We start from the raw sequence: 19,929 nt of genomic DNA, 5'->3' as shown, positions 1-19,929 counted from the left end.
AGTCCCATTTTTTAGACCTAGCAGTTGAAATAGAAATTCACCTACTAAAATCATCAAAAAAAATGTATGTCAATTATCAAAATGTATGTATGATCATCTCATCTACTATTTATCTCGTAATTCTGTTATATTTTAATTCCATAATGCACTCAAATATATCGCAGAGGTTCTGATTTTCCACACTGTCCAAACCCTCCCCTCACCCCGTATTGTCTTGTTTGTACCAGGACATATATTTTCTTAGCAGGCCATATTTCTTTTGGCTTGCTACTTTAAAAGAAATAACAGCAGGCCATATTTTACTTCCTATTTCGAGCCCTGAATGATATACCAAAATATGTTTAGGTAAAACTATAAACTACCCATACATGTAGCTGGTACTGGGAAGAAGTTACGTATCTTGTTAAACAATTGTTATAAAAACAATTGTTTAAAACATTGCTGGTTTTAAAGAAAAACAATGTTGCAATCTAAGAACATTTTGTTTAATATTGCGTCACAATTTGCTTTGCAGGTTTCAGAGATCGCTACCCAATTTTAAAACATTAAAAAGTAGTTACCAATCAATGCTAATCATGATTTTGAAAACAAAATGTTCTCTGGGAGGTAAATAATTTCAGTTTGGTTTCACGTAAGAAGAAAAGTAAAAGGGTTTTGGAAAAAAATTTTAAAAAAACACCTATTTTTGTGTGAAATTTAGAAATCATTCAACTCTGAAATAAATTACTTATAGTAAATTCCATAGCATAAAAAAGGTGTTCCATGTGAGAGGGACGATGGCTGGTTTGCAGGCCAGTGAACATAAAAGGTTTTTTTTAAACTGCTCATAAAATATGTTCAAACACTGGCGTAGGAATCGGGGTTGGGGACTTTTCAAATATTTTGATTTATAATAGTGTAAAAGTGTGCTCCCCCCATACACACTTTTTGGCACCTTCCTACACTCGTGTCAAACTTTGTGATGTAGTTTTCTGATTAGCCATAATAATAATAGTAATAATAATAATAATACACAGTTGATTATGAGGTGTGTTGTGTACAGTTATTATGTCGCTGTGTTCTATGATTTTAAATGTCTGGAAGATAATTCTGCCATACCTCTACAAAACCAATTCATGTTCATTTATGAAACTAGGTTATGTTCATTTATGTTGGGTGTTTGGGTCGGTAGATGGATGAGGAGGAGGCAGCTAAATGATGTTAATTTGATTTTGAGTGTAATGGGTGGGGATCCAATGTATTACATGTATCTTCACAGTTGGTAGGTGGGGGTGGGGATCCAATGCATTACATGTATCTTCACAGTTAGTAGGTGGGGGTGGGGATCCAGTGTCGTACATCTTCGCAGTTGGTAGGTGGGGGTGGGACCAATGCAACCTTCACAGTTTCTAAATGTACTTCATAACACAGTGTCGTACATTGCAATCACAACCCCTGCAATGCAATTTAAACAAAAAATCCACAGCAAAAAACATGTGAATAAAAAAAAGATTGAATCAGAGCTTTTAGATTATGGTAGCTCCACTCCCATGGCTGGTGATATTCAATGTTGGGCTAGTAATTAACTATTATCGCCAAGCCCAACGGCTAGTGAATTATGTTTGGGTCAAATGTTGCAGTTAAGTGTATTTTGTAAACATGAATATCCTGCCCCCCCCCCCCCCCCCCCAATCCCTCAGTGTTAGAGTTTTTAAGCTCCATCTCCCTCTATATGGTGACATATATGATTATAACTATTATTTAGTAAAATTTTATTAACTTAAAGTTAAGTAGGGCTAGTGAATTTTTCATTTTGGCCATTAAATTTTCCAAATCGCTGATCCCATGGCTAGTGGATTTTATAAACATTCTAGAAGCCCTGAATTGAATATAGTCGAAGATAACAAAAAAATGCTATGGAGAATTAAAAGCACAGCATTGCCAATTGCCATGGGCAGTTATAGGGGTTGTTCTTGTCAGCCCCCCCCCCCCCCCCCATCTCCTTTCACTATCACCATGACATAATTTAACCAGTACTATTGTCCAGTATCATGTTCATCTATCTCTGTATTTTTTTTGTGTATTATGTCATGTCGTTGTATTATAAAATATAAATACATTCGTCAAAATGTTCGTGTTTACTGTTATATTAATAATGTATTTTTGACAGATGTAGCTCAGTGGTAGATCGCTCACCTGAGTTCACGTTTTATATGGACCTGGGAATGGGGAGATTCTGTCCCAACCAGTGTCCCACCACAACTAGTGCACCAAAGACCGTGGTATGTACTGTTCTGCCTATGGGAAAATGCTGCTTCTGGATTTGTTGTGGGGGTGTCTTGTTTTGCTTCTTTATTTAGTATGTGTGTGTGTCGGGTGGGTGGGGGTATTTGGTAGGAGCATCCTAAATACACGAACTATCAATATTTTAAAATGTGCTGAAATGTTAAATAAATATGTCTTTATTTCTTGTTCACACACACCTCCAATTTTTTTTATCAAACTATATATATATATGTGTGTGTGTTACAGAATGTTGAAAACAACGATGACGGTTAACCGGCAACATGTACTTTGTGTGTTGACATTGCTGTAAAAACCTGCCAGTCAGCTTAAATTTAACACCACGAGACTTGGCTTATCACCAACCCTCCTGTAATATAACTACCGTCATGGCTACGCATGTTTCTATTTTTATCAACTGACGTCACTTGTTCTATAAAAACACGGAGCAGCAACGATTTCGACGGAACTCCCCGAAAGCGGCGCCTACAGAAAGGACGTCATTTTGAGTGATGGCGGACTGGAAGTGGGTGCTGTCTCGTATTAGACATTTTCCTTTTGGTTACCAATTACGCTTACTTCGTTACTTCCTGAGATGTTCGTATCTTAGGACCCGTTCCCGGTTCTCGGAGACCACGCCCGTCAGCGGCCCCGCTATCGCAGTTTCTGTGCTCAGGGGTTGGGCGTGTGATCTGGGGACCTCACGGCCGCGGCTCGGTCGCTGGGTGGTGCAGGCGATACCCCAGTGCCGAGGACTGCGCCGGTGAGGTCTCTGGAATGTTGCTTCATAATAATCACCGACATTGACAGGTAAGTTTAGTTTTAATGTCTATTGTTTTTACTATTAACGTGACAATTTTTTACATCATTTATTAAGTACACGAAATGTATTTTAAGTACATTGTAAGTTTCAGCTACATGCATTAAGACCACTAGATTAGTTATAAGGACACTGACTGGTATTCTAAATAAGAAAATACATTTATATTTAACTTGTGAGTTGGAAGTCTTTAAAAATGCTCTACTAATTGGTAACTTTTTTAACCAGCAAACTCGGGACAGGTTTATTTTTTTTAATGTTGGTGGAATAAAATATTTAATCTCAATCAGATACTAGTAACTACGCGTAGGCCTACTTTGATTCAACGTCTAGCTCTACGGTCTGGTCGTTTTACTAATGACGTAAACTTGTGCTTATCAGGTAAGTAAATATTGAACAGCTCGAGTGACCTCTAGTCTTTCCCTTTAATGTGTGAGAACAGGGCTATTTTCAACGACCGAGTACTATGTCTAAAAATAAAATCATCTAAATCTGACGCTGCATACCTTTAGTTTGATCTTTTCCAAGTTCGCTTACTCTGAGAATAACCACGTTTGACATCCAATAGCGGGTGATTAATAAATCAATGTGCTCTAGTGGTGTCGTTAAACAAAACAAACATGACAAATAACGATATCCTTTGGTTATCGAAACTTTCAAAATGGTCAGTTTTTTTTAACACTAAGCGAGTTCTAGACCTATCCTTAGATGTAAACAGAGTGTAGGACTGGAAGAAAAACGTCCTAGTCCAAACAACTATAATGGGTTCAGAAGCTCTATCAGGTAGGCCTGTATCGTTTTTAACGTTTCACAATTGCTGTATTATATAAACTTCACCTAGAAGCCTCATTTAGTAGGATCTTTGTATGTTTATATCTGGGCGGACTCGACTACAGCCGAAAAGGTGAGTGACTACTGTTTTGTTTACGCCTGTTAGTTTCTAATCGAAGCTGGCGGCAGTTGTGTAACCAGGAGAAAGACGTCCTTTTACGAGACCGCATTCATTTCCGGATCTGCGCATGGACTGAAGACCTCGTACAGTGTATTCACTGTTGGATTTAAAATTAATTTTACCTTTTAATAAAAATTATGTAATAATAAACTATGATCATATGTCCACAACCACACGCATGGTCATACACATATGATACACAAGTCAGTCAGTCAGTCTCTCTCTCTCTCTCTCTCTCTCTCTCTCTCTCTCTCTCTCTCTCTCTCTCTCTCTCTCTCTCTCTCTGCGGAACAGCGCAGTCATAAAGCGCTGTGTTGTGTTTAACTTGACTACCAGAAGAAAATAAATTTAAATGCATCATTTGGTAATTCTGACATAGTCTTAGAGAGGTAACCCACATTTTTGTATTAGTAATAGCAAGTGATTTTTATATGTACTTTCCCAAAGATAGGGCAACACATACCACAGCCTTTGATAATCATTGTAATAAACCCATGGTCACCGATCTAGAAAGTACAACATTATAATGACAACAAACATTAACCAAGATTACAAGAGCAATATATTTCACAATTTTACACATGTTAATCTTTTTCGGCTAGGTGTTTTAGAAAATGTACACCGCGCTCCAACCGAATATTTCTGTGGAGCAATACCCGACCCTCCTTAAAAACGTCGCTTTTTATAGTCTAGACAACCCACCCTTCCCCTACGTACCTACATATTGTAATGGCAATAAATGTACTCTTTGAGTACTGTATGTGCTCTTTTCAAACGTTGAACTCTATCCCTGAATACTGAAGGGGCTTTCTCTCAAACTGAGCACCCTCCCTAGAAAAATCCTGCATCTGCCCCTGACAAGCACAAGTTTTGGTTTATAACGTTAGTGTTCGTACTTTATAGTATTGTAGGTGCACTTTAATTTTTTTTTTTTTTTTTTTAAATTTATTTTATTAAAAAAAAATTTGTAAATGAATTTCAGCTCTGGAAATATCATTGATCCGACCCCAGACATTTTGTCACCATTAAATAACATTCGTGCGTTTGATTTTGTCGGGAATCTGGCCTGGTACTTATACAACTTAAGACTTAACAAAAACATTGTTTTGTTTGACACTACCAGAGCACGTTGATTTATTAATCATCGGCTATTGGATGTCAAAAATTGGGTAATTTTGACATATAGTCTAATGCTGTCAATACGGAGTTGGCCAACACCCCGACATCAAGACTTCTACGACTGTCCAGTTGCTAGTCTGTACACTTTTACAACTCGATTAGTTAATCTGAGAACACCCATGGTAAATCGGGAGTTGGGAAAATTACAACGAAGCCATCGAGTTGGCCAACTTCGTCGTGACAGTTGATAGTAGAGACTAGTATTAGAGAGGAAACACGCTACCTCGTTCCAATAGTAGCAAAGGATATTTTATATGTACCATTCCAAAGGCAGGATCGCTCTCACTACACCGATGTCATCTGCCATTGAAAGCCATGTTAAATTGTTCAACTTAAAAAAAAAAAAAGTTTGTTTTATTTAACGACGCCACTAGAGCACATTGATTTTCTTAATTATCATCGGCTATTGGACGTCAAACATATGGTCATTCTGACACTGTTTTTTTAGGGAAACCCGCTGTCGCCACATAGGCTACTCTTTTACGACAGGCAGCAAGGGATCTTTTTATTTGCGCTTCCCACAGGCAGGATAGCACAAATCATGGCCTTTGTTGAACCGGTTATGGATCACTGGTCGGTGCAAGTGGTTTACACCAACCCATTGAGTCTTGCGGAGCACTCACTCAGGGTTTGGAGTCGGTATCTGGATTAAAAATCCCATGCCTCGACTGGGATCCGAACCCAGTACCTACCAGCCTGTAGACCGATGGCCTAACCACGATGCCACCGAGGCCGGTTTCTTCAAATTCAAATGAAGATTGCTAATAGAACGGGTTCTCGTTGACACTAGCAACATATACCATTGTAAACATATATTATATAAGCATTTATTTTCACTCCAAAATTGAGAACATTTACGTTTCTATTGTTTGGAATTGTTTTTGACGGGGTAGGGGGTTGCTATATAACCGCATGCCATCTGGCTGTTAACCGGTCCAAATAGTTAGTCAGGGAACCGATTCACACCGACCGCCATGTACCAAAAGTCGATGCACAATACTGCAAAATAATACAGGCAAGATCCAGATAGGGGGATCATCATTTTTAATTCTTCCCCAATTACTAGAAGTGAATATGTGAACCACAACACATGTTATATACAATAGCCGGCACGTTTTTATCGTTGTATTAAGTTATAGTTACCTCATCCTTTTCCGAGAGATTCGTCTAGTTAGACCACGGTTATTGCGGCCGTTAAGTGACGAGTGTAATGATCGAGGGCGTAGCCTTCGAGTGATGGATGAAGTAACTAGCTAGTACCACGTCCCCATTACCATGCCTTCATGACGTCATCATGGTCGCAAATAAGTTTTACACTGTAATTTCAGCGGGTACGTTTCACCTTGCTTCGTAGTCCGAATCGGACGTAGCAAATGTGGGTTTTTGCAGTTTATTGGGTCTGCCTTGGACTACTTGCTTCGATTAGCCTATACGGAGAATACTAATTCATCTGACATTACAGGCGCGGATAGACCTACAAGGGGAGAGCGCTGCGTAACCCCTCCGAAATTTGAAATGCCCCGGAAAAAAATGAAATGTTTAGCAGGTGAATACAATGCATTTATTTATTTATTTATTTATTTATTTTAGTGGAGAACGTAATATCTTGCTCAGCTTAATAATGAATGAATGAATGTTTAACGACACCCCAGCACGAGAAATACATCGGCTATTGGGTGTCAAACTACGGTAAAATGCAAGAAAAGTGTGATGATGCTCATCAATATAAAAATTCAACAGTTAAATAAAAACACAGTGTAAAGGACTGTAAAAATACAAATATCACAGATAGATATAATTAAAATTGAGAATAAAATTCAGTATCTCGTAAAAACTGCAATAAAAGTTCTGGATGGAATCGAAATGATTCCATCACATTTCTTTGTCCAAATATATCTTTTCGAGTTGCTGACAACTGTTTACACTCCACCACTCAGCTTAATAATTACCATGTAGATAATATATATGTTAGTGAATTTTGGCACGAGCTTGGCCATGATTTATATTGAGGGGTACCCATACGTGGGGAGGGCACCCACATTGTTTTTGAGTCATGTATATAATTTTATTATCCATTAAAGGCTTTTGTAGGAGATATTGCTGGCACTATAATTTGCGATATCTTCGCAGGAGATATCGCTTCTTGTAATCTTGATTGGTCAAATTTTAATCACAAGACAATGTTTTGTTATGTCACTGTGTTTGTTTCAGCACTAAACCTACCATAATAGTGACGTCACGCCACTGCTGTTCTGCTAGTTAACGAGTCTACCGCTGACCATCTTCATAAATCAAGGCTAATATTCGTTCCTCGTATTCAGCCTTGATACATGTAGTCAAGATTACTGATATCCACTACTAGCGCCCTCTATTGGAAGAAAAAATTTAACATCGATTATGTCCCTTACACGATGACATCGCTGACCAATCACAGCATCGGTAACATGTGACAATCTTGAAAGCAATATCAAAAATTAACCGCCGAAACCTTTTTTTTAACATATCGTGACAAACACGACACGTTTCCACGGACGCTGACGCTGCCATCTTTGTTCACAATAACAAGGGAATCTATAAGGAGCGTTGCGATTCGTTGCAATCAGATCTCATCGCATCCAATGAAATTTAAGCATTTTGTGGCACGATTTCTTGACGACATGTATCAAGGCTGAATACGAGGAACGAATATTAGCCTTGATTTATGAAGATGACCGCTGACATGCAACCCACATTACTGACATTGTTTACAACTGTCGGAAATGAAAAAAATGATAATTGATGATAAAAAGAATACCCCCCTCGTGTCTTGTGATATCATAATTTATCAGCACGAGTTGATAAAAGTATAAAAATCCTCGGCAAGCCTCGGATTTCATACTATTATCAACTCGTGCTGATAAAGTATGATATCACAAGACACTCGGGGAGTATCCTCTATATAACAGACAAATATATATTTAACAGGTTTTAATTGTGTGTGTGTGTGTGTGTGTGTGTGTGTGTGTTCTTTTCAAGACTTACACAGGGCCCGCGGAGTGTATTTGAAAATGGGGTGAGGGTGGGGCGAATGTCTGTGGATCAAAATACATGTATTTGTGGGCCCGGGCATGCTTCCCCGAGAATTTTTTAATTTTAGATGTTCAAATACATTTAAAGCCGTCTGAACAGTGTAACATGGAAAAGTGGGTGGTATGCCATTTAATTTTTGTTTGTTGTTGTTTTGGGGTTTTTTTTTAAAGAAAATAATTATTTTATTATTTTACAGATTTATATTGTAACTTTATTAGTAACATTAGTGAAAGTGTTACTTTTTAAAACAATGTTCTAATTTACTTCCTGCTGAACTATATGTGACCTGTAGGCGTAACTTTCTTCATCCATTCAGCAATCGCTAAAATTTAGGTCAGACACGCCCGAGGTCTAACTATGGGATACACCAGATATGCGTAGTGATTCCTTTGCAACCCTATATAGGTGTTTGGTAGTAATGGTAATATGAATAAATATTGTTATCCAGATTCGGGCATTTTCCTTTAATTTGGGCAATATCCAGCCTGCCCCCATTATAAAAAAAATGGGAGCCCGTACGCCTATGCCTCAGAACTACATGTATGATCAGTTCCTTTAATAATGAACATATTTATGAAAAACGAAACACATTACTTTCTTAAAAATTGTATCATCACGAATCACCGCCAACATATGCATCCCCAGTTTAGAGTACAGGTGTGGTAGTTCTTAAAGCCGCACACCCTAGTTCCATCCAGCGAAAATAAATTATAATTTGGTTTATCTACAAACCTGTAACACACTTAGATCACGTTTTTATCAAATGGAGTGAAAAAGCAGGTTTTATATCGATAAATACCATGGGAATCCCCATGTCCCAATTGCTTGAAATAATTTTGAAAGTTAGTATTCTGATGTTACCGGTAGATGTCGCTCGAAGCACAACAATGCCTACGTCACGACAAATTTCACAGACTTGGGGTGCGTTCCTTTCACCTCTCCTGGACATGTTCCAACTGTTCTGTCCTGGTTGTATCCCCTCTCCAGATATCGTAACTTAGCAAAATTATTGGTTTTAAGGGTTTGTAACGTTTTGTATTGAGACATTTTGTCTGAACTTTATTGTTACTGGGTTCACGAACTGTGAAGAAATATCTCACAAATGAACAACAAGCAAACGACAACAAATCGGATGTTGATTGCGCGAAAAAAAAACAAACCGAACCAAAATGATAACGGTCCTATGTCTGACGTTTACACAGCAAGATTCCCTCTAAAAATGATTGGACCTCGCTCTTAGTTTTTTTCTCGATAATATTTTAAGAAATATGACATGCGTTTCGTGGTTTTAAAACGGATTACCAGGATTACTTTCTTAAAAATGTGTATACTAAATAATAAAATATAAGTAAAGTGCAATTTTATTTGTGAAAAGGTTGGTTTAATAGCGATAAACAACGCCGTAATGGTTAACAACTACCCGTAACTAGGGCGTGTCCCTTTAAACGTTTTCAGCAAAAGGTATTGCATCCCATTTAATTTTTGTCACGGATACGTCATATCATCAAAATGGCATCTACATGTTGGCCTTAAAACGTTTTGAAATACTAGAAAATAACCGGCATGATAAAGCAACTTGATTGAATGATTGAAGAATATTGCATGATACATCTGGAAGCCAGTGGAAGGTGAACTGCTGACATTGTCATGTAATATTATCGATAGGTAGAAATGTTTTATTTAACGACGCACTCAACACATTTTATTTACGGTTATATGGCGTCAGACATATGGTTAAGGACCACACAGATATTGAGAGAAAACCCGCTGTCGCCACTTCATGTGCTACTCTTTTCGATTATCAGCAAGGGATCTTTTATATGCACCATCCCATAGACAGGGTAGTACATACCACGGCCTTTATATACCAGTCGTGGTGCACTGGCTGGGACGAGTGTAATATTATCGAGGTCATCAATATAGCAGAAAATACAATTAAACAATTTTGCTACATGTAGGTTCCTTTGTTTTGAGTTTGCCAGATTACTTGGAAATTCTGAAGCATGTAGGCCTACACTACATCTTTGTTAAGGGGAGTGCTAAATGACGAAGACAAGCAAACATTGTTTTATGGGAGATTTGCAAAAGTTACAATCAAGTATTAGTGCAATATTAAAAGAGAAAATAAAATAAAGTGGACTTCATCTTTTGCGGGAGGATTCGGACGAACCCCACAAACTCCCTTTAAATACGGGCCTGATGGTGCTAACCGATTTTTGATAATTGTGTCCAACATGAACCCTATTTTTTGTTTGCTGGGGGGTCAACATGAAAACTTACTTATATGTAAATGTTGGTCAATTTGGATACTTTTTGCATCGATATATATTAATTCAAGGATGGCAGTTCAATGAAATAATTTTCAAAATTCAAGCCAGACTGACTACTCGGTAAATGGAAAACACTTCACAGAGGGGCATTATATTTAATAGCGAATAAAAAATATTCAGTAGGTTGTTGGCAAGGTTGTCCACCTAGCTTGTGATCCTAGATATATGTAGATATGAATTTAGGTGGCAAACCTTTTACAGCACTCCGAAAAAAGGGCTTTCTCCTGGGTATATATGTTCAAACTTTGTGGTGTAATTGGCTGTAGTAATACTACTACTACTAATAATAATAATAATAATACAGTTGATTATGAGGTGATTATGAGGTGTGTTGTGTACAGTTTTAAATGTCTGGAAGATAACTCTGCCATGTCACTACAAAACTAGGTCATGTTCATTTAGGAAACTAGGTTATTATCATTTAGGAAACTAGGTTATATGTTCATTTATGTTGGGTATTTGGGGTCGGTAGACGAGTGGGGAGGAGGCAGCTCAATGTTAATTTGATTTTTAGTGTAGGGTGGGGGGGGGGGGGGGGGGGTGGTGGAGATCCTATGCATTAAATGTTATTTCAGGGTATGTGGTGGAGATCCAATGCATTAAATGTATCTTCAGGGTTTGTAGGAGGGGGTAGCAGTGTCATACGCCCGGTTCTGATGCAGACCTCTACCCGTTTCTAAAATTATATCCCTGCAATTAGAAAACATTTCCACGGCAAAAAACGTGTTTTAAAAAAAGGAATATAGTCCAATGTAAAAAAAGAAATGCTGTGGAGAATTTATAGTTCCACGGCATTGCCGATTGCCGTGGGCAATTATAGGCAGGGGTGCACAAATGTGAAATTGTGATAGTTGCCCGGTGGGCAACCAGTAGTTGAAGTTTGGTTGCCCAACATCATCTCTTGGTTGCCCACATATTTCATAAAACGTTTTATGAATATAATTTTGAACTGTTTTTAAAATGAAACTGAAATTTAAAATGTTTTTATTATTATCATTACTTATCAGTTTAGTTTTTTTTTTTTTTTTAACATTATTTATCTACAGCTCATCTTTGCTTAGGCTGAAAAAAAGTTTGTTTTGTTTAACGACACTACTGGAGCACACTGATTAATTAATCATCGGCTATTGGATGTCAAACATTTAGTAATTCTGACTCGTAGTCATCAGAAGAAACCCGCTACATGCAGCAAGGGATCTTTTATATGCACTTTCGCACAAACAGGAAGGCACATACCACAGCCTTTGTCCGGTTGTTGTGCACTGGTTGGAACGAGAAACAACCCAATCAGCTGAATGGAGCCACAGAGGTGGTTCGATCTCGCTTGGGCTGTCACAGTCATAATACTTGAACTCAGGGCTCATCCAAGATTAAAAATCTTTATTTGCCATAATGAAAATGTTTGAGCAAAATTGTTTGAAACTGTTTGAAACTGTATAGAGTATTTATATATGAATATGAAACTTGTATCTTTTTCAGCTAATTATGTACACACTGGAATACATCTGAATAACAAAATTATCCCCGATCAAAATCAAACACAGCAATGGGGGTAGGGGCAGTTAATATATACTTTGATTTTTCAGTGGGTGCGGGGAGATATGCAGAGTTGGAAGCCAATGCCCTCTGCAAACACACCCAAAAGTCTACGGCCTATGGCATTAATAAAAATCTGAGAGCCAATACTCTTCTTCTTTTTTTTAAACAGTGCTCATTATTTCTGTTAAATAGCAATCTTTATTTTGGTTTGAACTGCTTTTAATTGTATTTTAAAATAACCCATCTATTCCACACCCCAACAATTTCGTAATTTGCGCCATTTTGTTAATTTCCGCGTTGTGTTAAATATTTGTTGTTGCTTTCAGCTTGTAAAATACGTAGCCTAAGAATGCTGACTTCAAGTTATGACAATTATCCATTTACATCAAAAGGTTTTGATTAAAAAGATAATGAATTCAAATTTTACGGTCTTTTTAAAATCTAGCTAACTTTGGAGATGTTACCTCACAGTCAACAAATTTATATAATATTTCATCTAACAAATATCATGATTATTGTAAACTAATTGTATTCAGTGTATGTTTATCCGCAATTTGTATAAATACTGCATGTTCCTTTCCCGCGATCGTGAAATGCACGAGTGCGAAATTAACAAAGACAACGGAAATAAACAAACGAAACAGCAATTAAGTATTCATTGATGCGAACAACTATTTGGTGGTGGGCTTTTTTCTCACAAATTTACATCAAGATTTACTTGCGTGTAATCGAATTGTTTAATGTCTGCAACAATGTCTTTTGACACGTGCAAGTCTCGGCTGATTGTCAAGCGTGACCTATATGCACACTGAGAACAGCCTACGAACGTTTTCCAAACGTTCGCGAACTATGCGATTGGTTCCCGGCGTGGACATTGGGTTTAACGTGAAGCGCATAAACCAGTTTAGCGGACGTTTTTGTTTTGCTCGGTCTACCTGAACTCGGCCCTAGCCTACTTGTCTTTGGCCCTGAACTAGCATGTGTATTGAAACTGACACGCAATTTCGGTCCGTTTTTATTACTTTGGCTCAAAGACTTTACAGAGTTAAAATAACAAGCTACAGATTTTTCAGACTTTTCTTGCATACATGTTGCCGTTAAAATTAATAACTGTGATTATTAAAATAAGCAAACATTGTTATGCTGAATTCTTGATGACACCGCTTTTCGTTACCAGTCGCGAGATCCCTGTTAATATTTGGTATTATTATTGTATGTTAGGTGTCGGATAGATTATGTAACCGATTGTTCACATCGGAAGATAAAAAAGGGCTTAGCCAAATTTTTAGCTCAGAACTGGATGCTTGTTGGTGTAGTTTGTGGCCTTTTACATGTCTTGTGCCCTTTGCTAACAGCCACCATTCTGACACATATCTGTCTGCAATGAACTCGTCAAAATCATGCACGGTGGATGCTAATTGAATGGCAGCGTTTGGGTGGATATGTATATCGCCTGTCAGTCAAGCTATCAGTTTCGATACTTTTGAATTGTCCGAGTGTCAGGAAGTTTTGTTTTTCATTTTACTTGTTTTATGATTTTCTTGGTTGCCCGTCGGGGCAACTGTCTGACAAAGAATGGTTGCCCGCAACATATTTTGGTTGTCCCGGGCACGCGGACAACCGATTTGTGCACCGCTGATAGGGGTTGTTCTTGTCAGCCCCCTCCCCCCTCCCACACACACACTTTCTCATTGTCACCATGCCATAATTTAATCAGTACTATTGTCCAATATCATGTTCATCTATCTCTGTATTTTTGTTGTGTATTATGTTATGTCGTATTATAAAATATAAATACATTCGTCAAAATGTCCGTGTTTACTGTTATATTAATAATGTATTTTTGACAGATGTAGCTCAGTGGTAGATCACTCGCCCCTGTTCACGTGCGATATGGAGTGGGCGAGAGGAGATTCTATCCCAACCAGTGTCCCACCACAACTAGTACACCAAAGGCCGTGGTATGTACTGTTCTGCCTATGGGAAAATGCTGGGTTTGTTGGGGGTTGCTTCTTTATTTTTGATGTGTGTGTGTTTGGGGGGGGGGGGTATTTGATAGGAGCCAGTGGCAGATCCAGAAATTCCATTATGGGGGGGGGGGACCTAATGACATGAGGCAGAATGACAAGGGAACTTTGGAGGGGGATCGGAATTTTTTTAAAAATTAATATAATATTATTATAAAATTATAACTGTCGCAAAATTTAGGGGTGCCCGGGCCCCTGGGCTTCCCGCCCCTAGATCCGCCTCTGGGAGCATCCTTAATACAAGAACTATCAATATTTTAAAATGTGCTGAGATGTTAAATAAATGTCTTTATGTCTTGTTCACACACACGCGCGCGCGAGCGCACCAGGTAAGGGACCAAAGGCCCCACCTCCAATTTTTGATCAAACGATAATATTTTTTTTATATATACATGTACATGTATTACAGAATACTAAAAAACAAAAACAACCCCAAAACAAGCAAACTTGTCATATCAAGGACCTTTAAATTCTATTTTTAAAAACAATGGGTTTTAAGCACCCTCTATTTAACAAAAAATTGCGCCTGCACACACACCAACAAATAAATTAATAAGAAAATAAGCCTATTGCATATTGAAAAGAGACTCGGGATAATTTGTCATGAGCACGCGATCGCCTTTGCTGATGATGATGATAACTAGTTTAACGTGCCCATATACCACTAGGGTTTCGAACACGCCCATCCCGAGTCCAACCTCCGATAAGATCGGTGGCCTGACACGGGATGGGGGGGGGGGGGGGGGGGGGGGGGGGGAGGGAGAGGGGTTGAAAATGGGCAGAATTTTGAAAATAGCAATTAGTAAAAACGTTAATAGAATAAATAAATAAAAGAAAAAGGTTACAAGCCAAAAATAAAAATAAACTGACTGCTCGGCCGAATATTTATATAATTTGGAGCATTTTAGAAGGACAGTCCAAAATTAAATAAGAGAAAGAAGAGAGGATCGGACTATTTAATAATATTAAAAAAAAGAAGTAATTTCGACATAAAATTTTGAACGCAGATCTAAAAGTTTAAAGTCCGATCGATATGTACACGCGAGTGGCCTCGTTAAGGCCGTTTGGGTGCACAGCTTAAAGGGACGAAATGGGTTGCATCCCGTCAAGAAAACCCCTAGATTGACAGTCGATAGACGTTGAAGGTGTAGTGCTGTGCTGAAATACAGATCTTGAGAAGCCGGATCCGTCTGAACGAGAGAGAGTATCAGACTAGGGTATAGTCCAGTCGTCATGGGTTGGTATAGTGGTGCGGACGGGCCCGACTCTGGAGGATACGAGATGGTATCACCATAAAGCAAGGTAAAGTCTAGAAAAAGAGTAGTAGGGGCCGAACCCGCTTCCTATTTCTTCTTAGAGTGGGGTGGTCAATGTTCCAGTGCTGCTAGGACAGGCTCGGACATGTAGAGACTAAACGCGAACAACCGTGGCGTTCTGCAGAATGGCCGTCATACGAGTCACGAAAAAAAAACCAAGTCGACAGTCAGACGGAGAAATGACGTGGAGCAAAGGAATCTCGCTAACAAAAGAATCCAACCTGGTTGTGCAGACTGTCGAAACGAGAAGCGTTCCAGCGTTCAATCAGTTCCAATGGCCACATACATCCCAGTAGAAAACTTCATTTCGCTGACAAAACAACGAAATGAAGGAACCCCAAGTCGAGCACATGAAAGCACGTGCAGTGTGCACAAACGAAACAAACACGTCTTACCGCGTGGAGCTCCAGACTGGAAATGATCGCCTTTGCGGATGTATTGCAACACTAACTGAAATTGGGAGGTGAGGCGAGATTAAAGCTGTAACGTCAGCAACAACAGGAATTAATTGGGTGTTGTTTCAGCCACCCGCATAGTACGATCGAAGTGTAAGGGTGGTGGCTGTGTTTTGTATTACAAAATTGGTTACATAAATACATATCTATTGTCAAGATATGTGCCGATACATACTGCTGGTTTAAACTTGACAAATCCCTGTTTGTAAATAAACTTCACGTATTTTATTTTATTTTATGTGTACACCTACCTCCTGAAAATAATGTGTTTTATGTTAAATATGACTGTGACATTTTTGATATGATATACAATGAGACGACATTTTGATCTTTCAAACCCAGGGGCGAGGTACTGTGTATAGGTGACTTTAACGCGCGCACTGGAGCGGAACCGGATTATATCCCACTGGATCAGCTTGATGATCAAGTGTTGCGTAACATCGGTGAACTGTTTGACTATGTCTCTGACGAGTGTTTCAACGCCAAGAGGTGTCTCAAGAAAAACTGTAAATAACTTAGGTCGTAACTTGTTACGCTTGTGTAAAGCTACTGGTATCCGTATTGTGAATGGCAGATCACCTGGTGATAATATTGGTCGTTTTACTTTTTTATCATAGAAATGGATCAAGCTGTATTGACTACGCTATATGCTCCAACGACATACTTCATATCGTTAGCGACTTTACAGTGTGCGATTTTGAATATGTTTTTCTGACCACGCGCCCTGTTTTGGATCGAGGTTGTTTGCTCATTGTGAATTTTTTAACACAAAGTTGTAGTTATAAAGGTAATCCTTTATATATGACTTTAACTATCTGGAATGAGGAATGCAAGGTTGATATTTTAAACAGTTTAAGCGGAAAGTCCGAACAATTACAGATTCTCTTCAAAATATTTGTCCCACCAAAAGAAAGTATTGATAATCAGTTACTGATTTAACCTCATCTGATAAATGGACTCGACCAAACAATACTGTTCCCACACTGTTAAATGTAAAAACTGTTGGAGGTCATTGTCTAAAATCAGTCCGTGACAAACCATGGTTTGATGATAAAAGTGCCGTGAGTTATATCGCAGTTACAAGGAGGCTCTATATTGTTTAACAAGCATTCTTCTTCATTCGAGAACAGGTATATATTTAGCTGTAAAAAGAAACATATAAGCAGCAGCAATATAGGTAAAGCAAAACGAATGTATTTATATCAGGAAGGTAACCTTGCATTGCATTTTGAAAAAACATAACCCAAAGCAATTCTTCAGCGTTTTAAGAACAAACGTAAGCAAGTTAATACGTCATTAACAATCAACGATTTTTTTATACATTTTAAAAAATTTAACAAACACCGATCATGTTTGAACAGGTTAATATTACCCAAATGATAGATGAATTTGACGATACCCTCCAGTTAATACCCATAATGAAAGTGTTTTTGAAGAATTGGATAAAATAATAACACCTGCTGAGATTGAAACATGTTATTTCAAATCTTAAAAACGAGACAAAACCCCTGGCCATGATCTTCTGTTAACTGAATATTTCATAGAATTTAAAGACATTTTATTACCCGTTTTAAGCAAGCTATTCAATAGCATTATTGATTGTGGTTATTTCCCCCCATTCTTGGTCAACGGGATCATCCTACCCTTATACAAAAAGAACGACCCTAACGATGTAGGCAACTCTAGAGGTATAACTTTATTAATTGTATATCAAAATATTTACTTTCTCTTATTAACAATAGACTTCTACAATGGAGCAGTAATCACAATATTATATCTGATGCCCAGTTCGGATTAAGCCTGGCTATGGAACTTGTGATGCAATTTTTTCCATACATAGTCTGCTATCATCCACTTAGAGCATAAAAAACGTTTATATGTTGTTTTCATTGATTACAAAAAGGCTTTTGATAGTATTAATAAGAAATAGTCTTTGGTATAAACTAATCGGATACGGTGTGTCACAGGAAAACTATTAACTATACTTAGATCAATGTATAATGATGTTAAATCATGGTGTTAAACACCACGGGTCCTTCTCTGATTCTTTTTTCTAGTGTGGGTTTAATGCAGGGAGACGCACTATCGCCTATGCTCTTTTCTCTTTTTGGTCAACGATATTGAACTTGACCTGTTAAACCACACTGCAATAACTCTTACGAATTGAAATATTTTGAAACTTATTATTGCTAATGTATGCTGATGACACAGTTATTTTTTCAGAAAGTATAGAAGGCTTGCAAGAAATGTTAAATTGTCTAAATATATATTGTTATAAGTGGAATTTTATGTATTAATACCGATAAGACAGGTTTCTTATATTTCGTAACGGAGGTATTATACGAGATAATGAAAAGTGGTATCTAGGGGATAACGAATTGGAAATAGTAAATGAATTCAATTATCTGGGATTGGTATTAAATTCAATGGAAAGTTTGTTGAGACACACAAAATGCATTGCTAATCAAGGTCGCAAAGCTTTATTTGGTTTGCTGAGAAAATTTAATGATTGTAACCTTAATGTAGAAACTAAGTTATATTTGTTTGATACTTATGTTAGCAGCATATTAAGCTATTGCTGCGAGATTTGGGGATACCATAGCGCTACAGATATTGAAAAGGTACACATCGATTTCTGCAAAGAATACTTGGTGTAAGTAAAAAAATGTACTAATATGATGGTATTCGCAGAACTGGGTCGCTTTCCTTTAACCACTTCTCGAAAATTCAGAATTTATTAATATTTGCTGAAAATATTAAATACTAACAACTTAATTTTAAAGAGCTGTGCTACGAACTAATTAGTGATGATTCAATCTCTCCCTAGATTTAATTGGGCAAATTCTGTGAAAAAATCTTCTACTAGAGGTACTGCCTTTCCTCACCATATGGATCTAGCCAACCAAGGTCGAAAATAAAAACACTTCTTTCTTATTCCCAGTTACACAAACGTTTATAGGATCACTTTCATCCAGGATTGTAAACACAATAATTGATTCGTCCTCTAAAAGGATTTCTGATATCAACATCTAAATCCTACTCCTAATGTCAAGAAAATATCTAAAAAAAAACGCCTTGAATTTGTATACAGCAAACTGGTACCAAAATAACGATTATCTGACCATTGCCTTTGTATTGAGTCGGGAGACGCAAAATACCCCAAGAGAAAACGGATTATGTTACAGTGATAATGAAACATCGAAGGACGATTTCCAATTTTATTATGATTGTCCTTTTTTACAATGATCTAAGAAAAAAATTACATTAAAGAAAATACTTCTACGTCAGACCTCCGTGGGTAAGTAATCAAACTTTGACTCGGAAAATATTAAAAACTTTAAACAATCTTGGAAAATATTATACAAGGATTTTCTAAGAAGGGAAATGTTCATTAAAAATTAATATATTATGTTTACCCTTTATTGACATGTTATTACTCTATTTCATGTATTTTGATTGGTAAATATCACACTATGTATATATGCACAAACTTTACTATTAAATATTGAGTTTTCGGGAAATGCTGGGAAATTGTTTCTTGGATGACTAAATTGTATACAGTGTTGCGGGTGAAAATTAAAGGAGGAGGTCGCGCAGTCCCCCACCCCCCATTTCAAAAAAAAAAAGAAGAAGAAGAGGAACTTTGGTTAGTATACGTTGTGTGTTAGTTTTACTTTGAGAAACCTATCCCCTTATTTGCCCCTCGATTCTTATTCGATACTTCTGTATATATATATATATAATTGTTCCTTTATTTATGTCCCTCCTATGCCGTTTGCTGACGGCCAGAGTGTAAATAAAATTCGTTCTGTTCGATTCTGGCTGAAAAAAAAGTTGGTACAAAACAAGCTGCTTTCTTTTGTGCACTGTTAGTTAAAAGTTTCAGTTAAAACCATCAAAGTTTTAATATTATTATTTTATAAAGATTTTAAGATATCTGAAGAAAAAAAAAAATATTTTTAAACAACCTACCTTGGCTA

General features: G+C 37.5%; 1 protein-coding gene across 1 annotated transcript in view; it reads right to left on the bottom strand.

Annotated features, from left to right (window-relative positions):
* Positions 1–2,845: 2,845 nt before the first annotated feature.
* The window catches only part of LOC121379519, a 29,860-nt gene continuing 12,776 nt past the window's right edge, over positions 2,846–19,929 (bottom strand). The window contains exons 9-10 of the mRNA XM_041508164.1: positions 16,331–16,528; positions 2,846–3,045 (exon numbers count right to left, since the gene is read on the bottom strand). Of these exons, the coding sequence (XP_041364098.1) occupies positions 2,846–3,045; positions 16,331–16,528 (398 nt within the window). The remainder of the gene's footprint in view (positions 3,046–16,330; positions 16,529–19,929) is intronic.

The sequence above is a fragment of the Gigantopelta aegis genome, chromosome 8, assembly GCF_016097555.1.
Source record: "Gigantopelta aegis isolate Gae_Host chromosome 8, Gae_host_genome, whole genome shotgun sequence".
NCBI classification, from domain to species: Eukaryota; Metazoa; Mollusca; class Gastropoda; order Neomphalida; family Peltospiridae; genus Gigantopelta; species Gigantopelta aegis.
The sequence above is the reverse complement of the archived record's forward strand: the minus strand, read 5'-3'. Positions and strand labels throughout refer to the sequence as shown.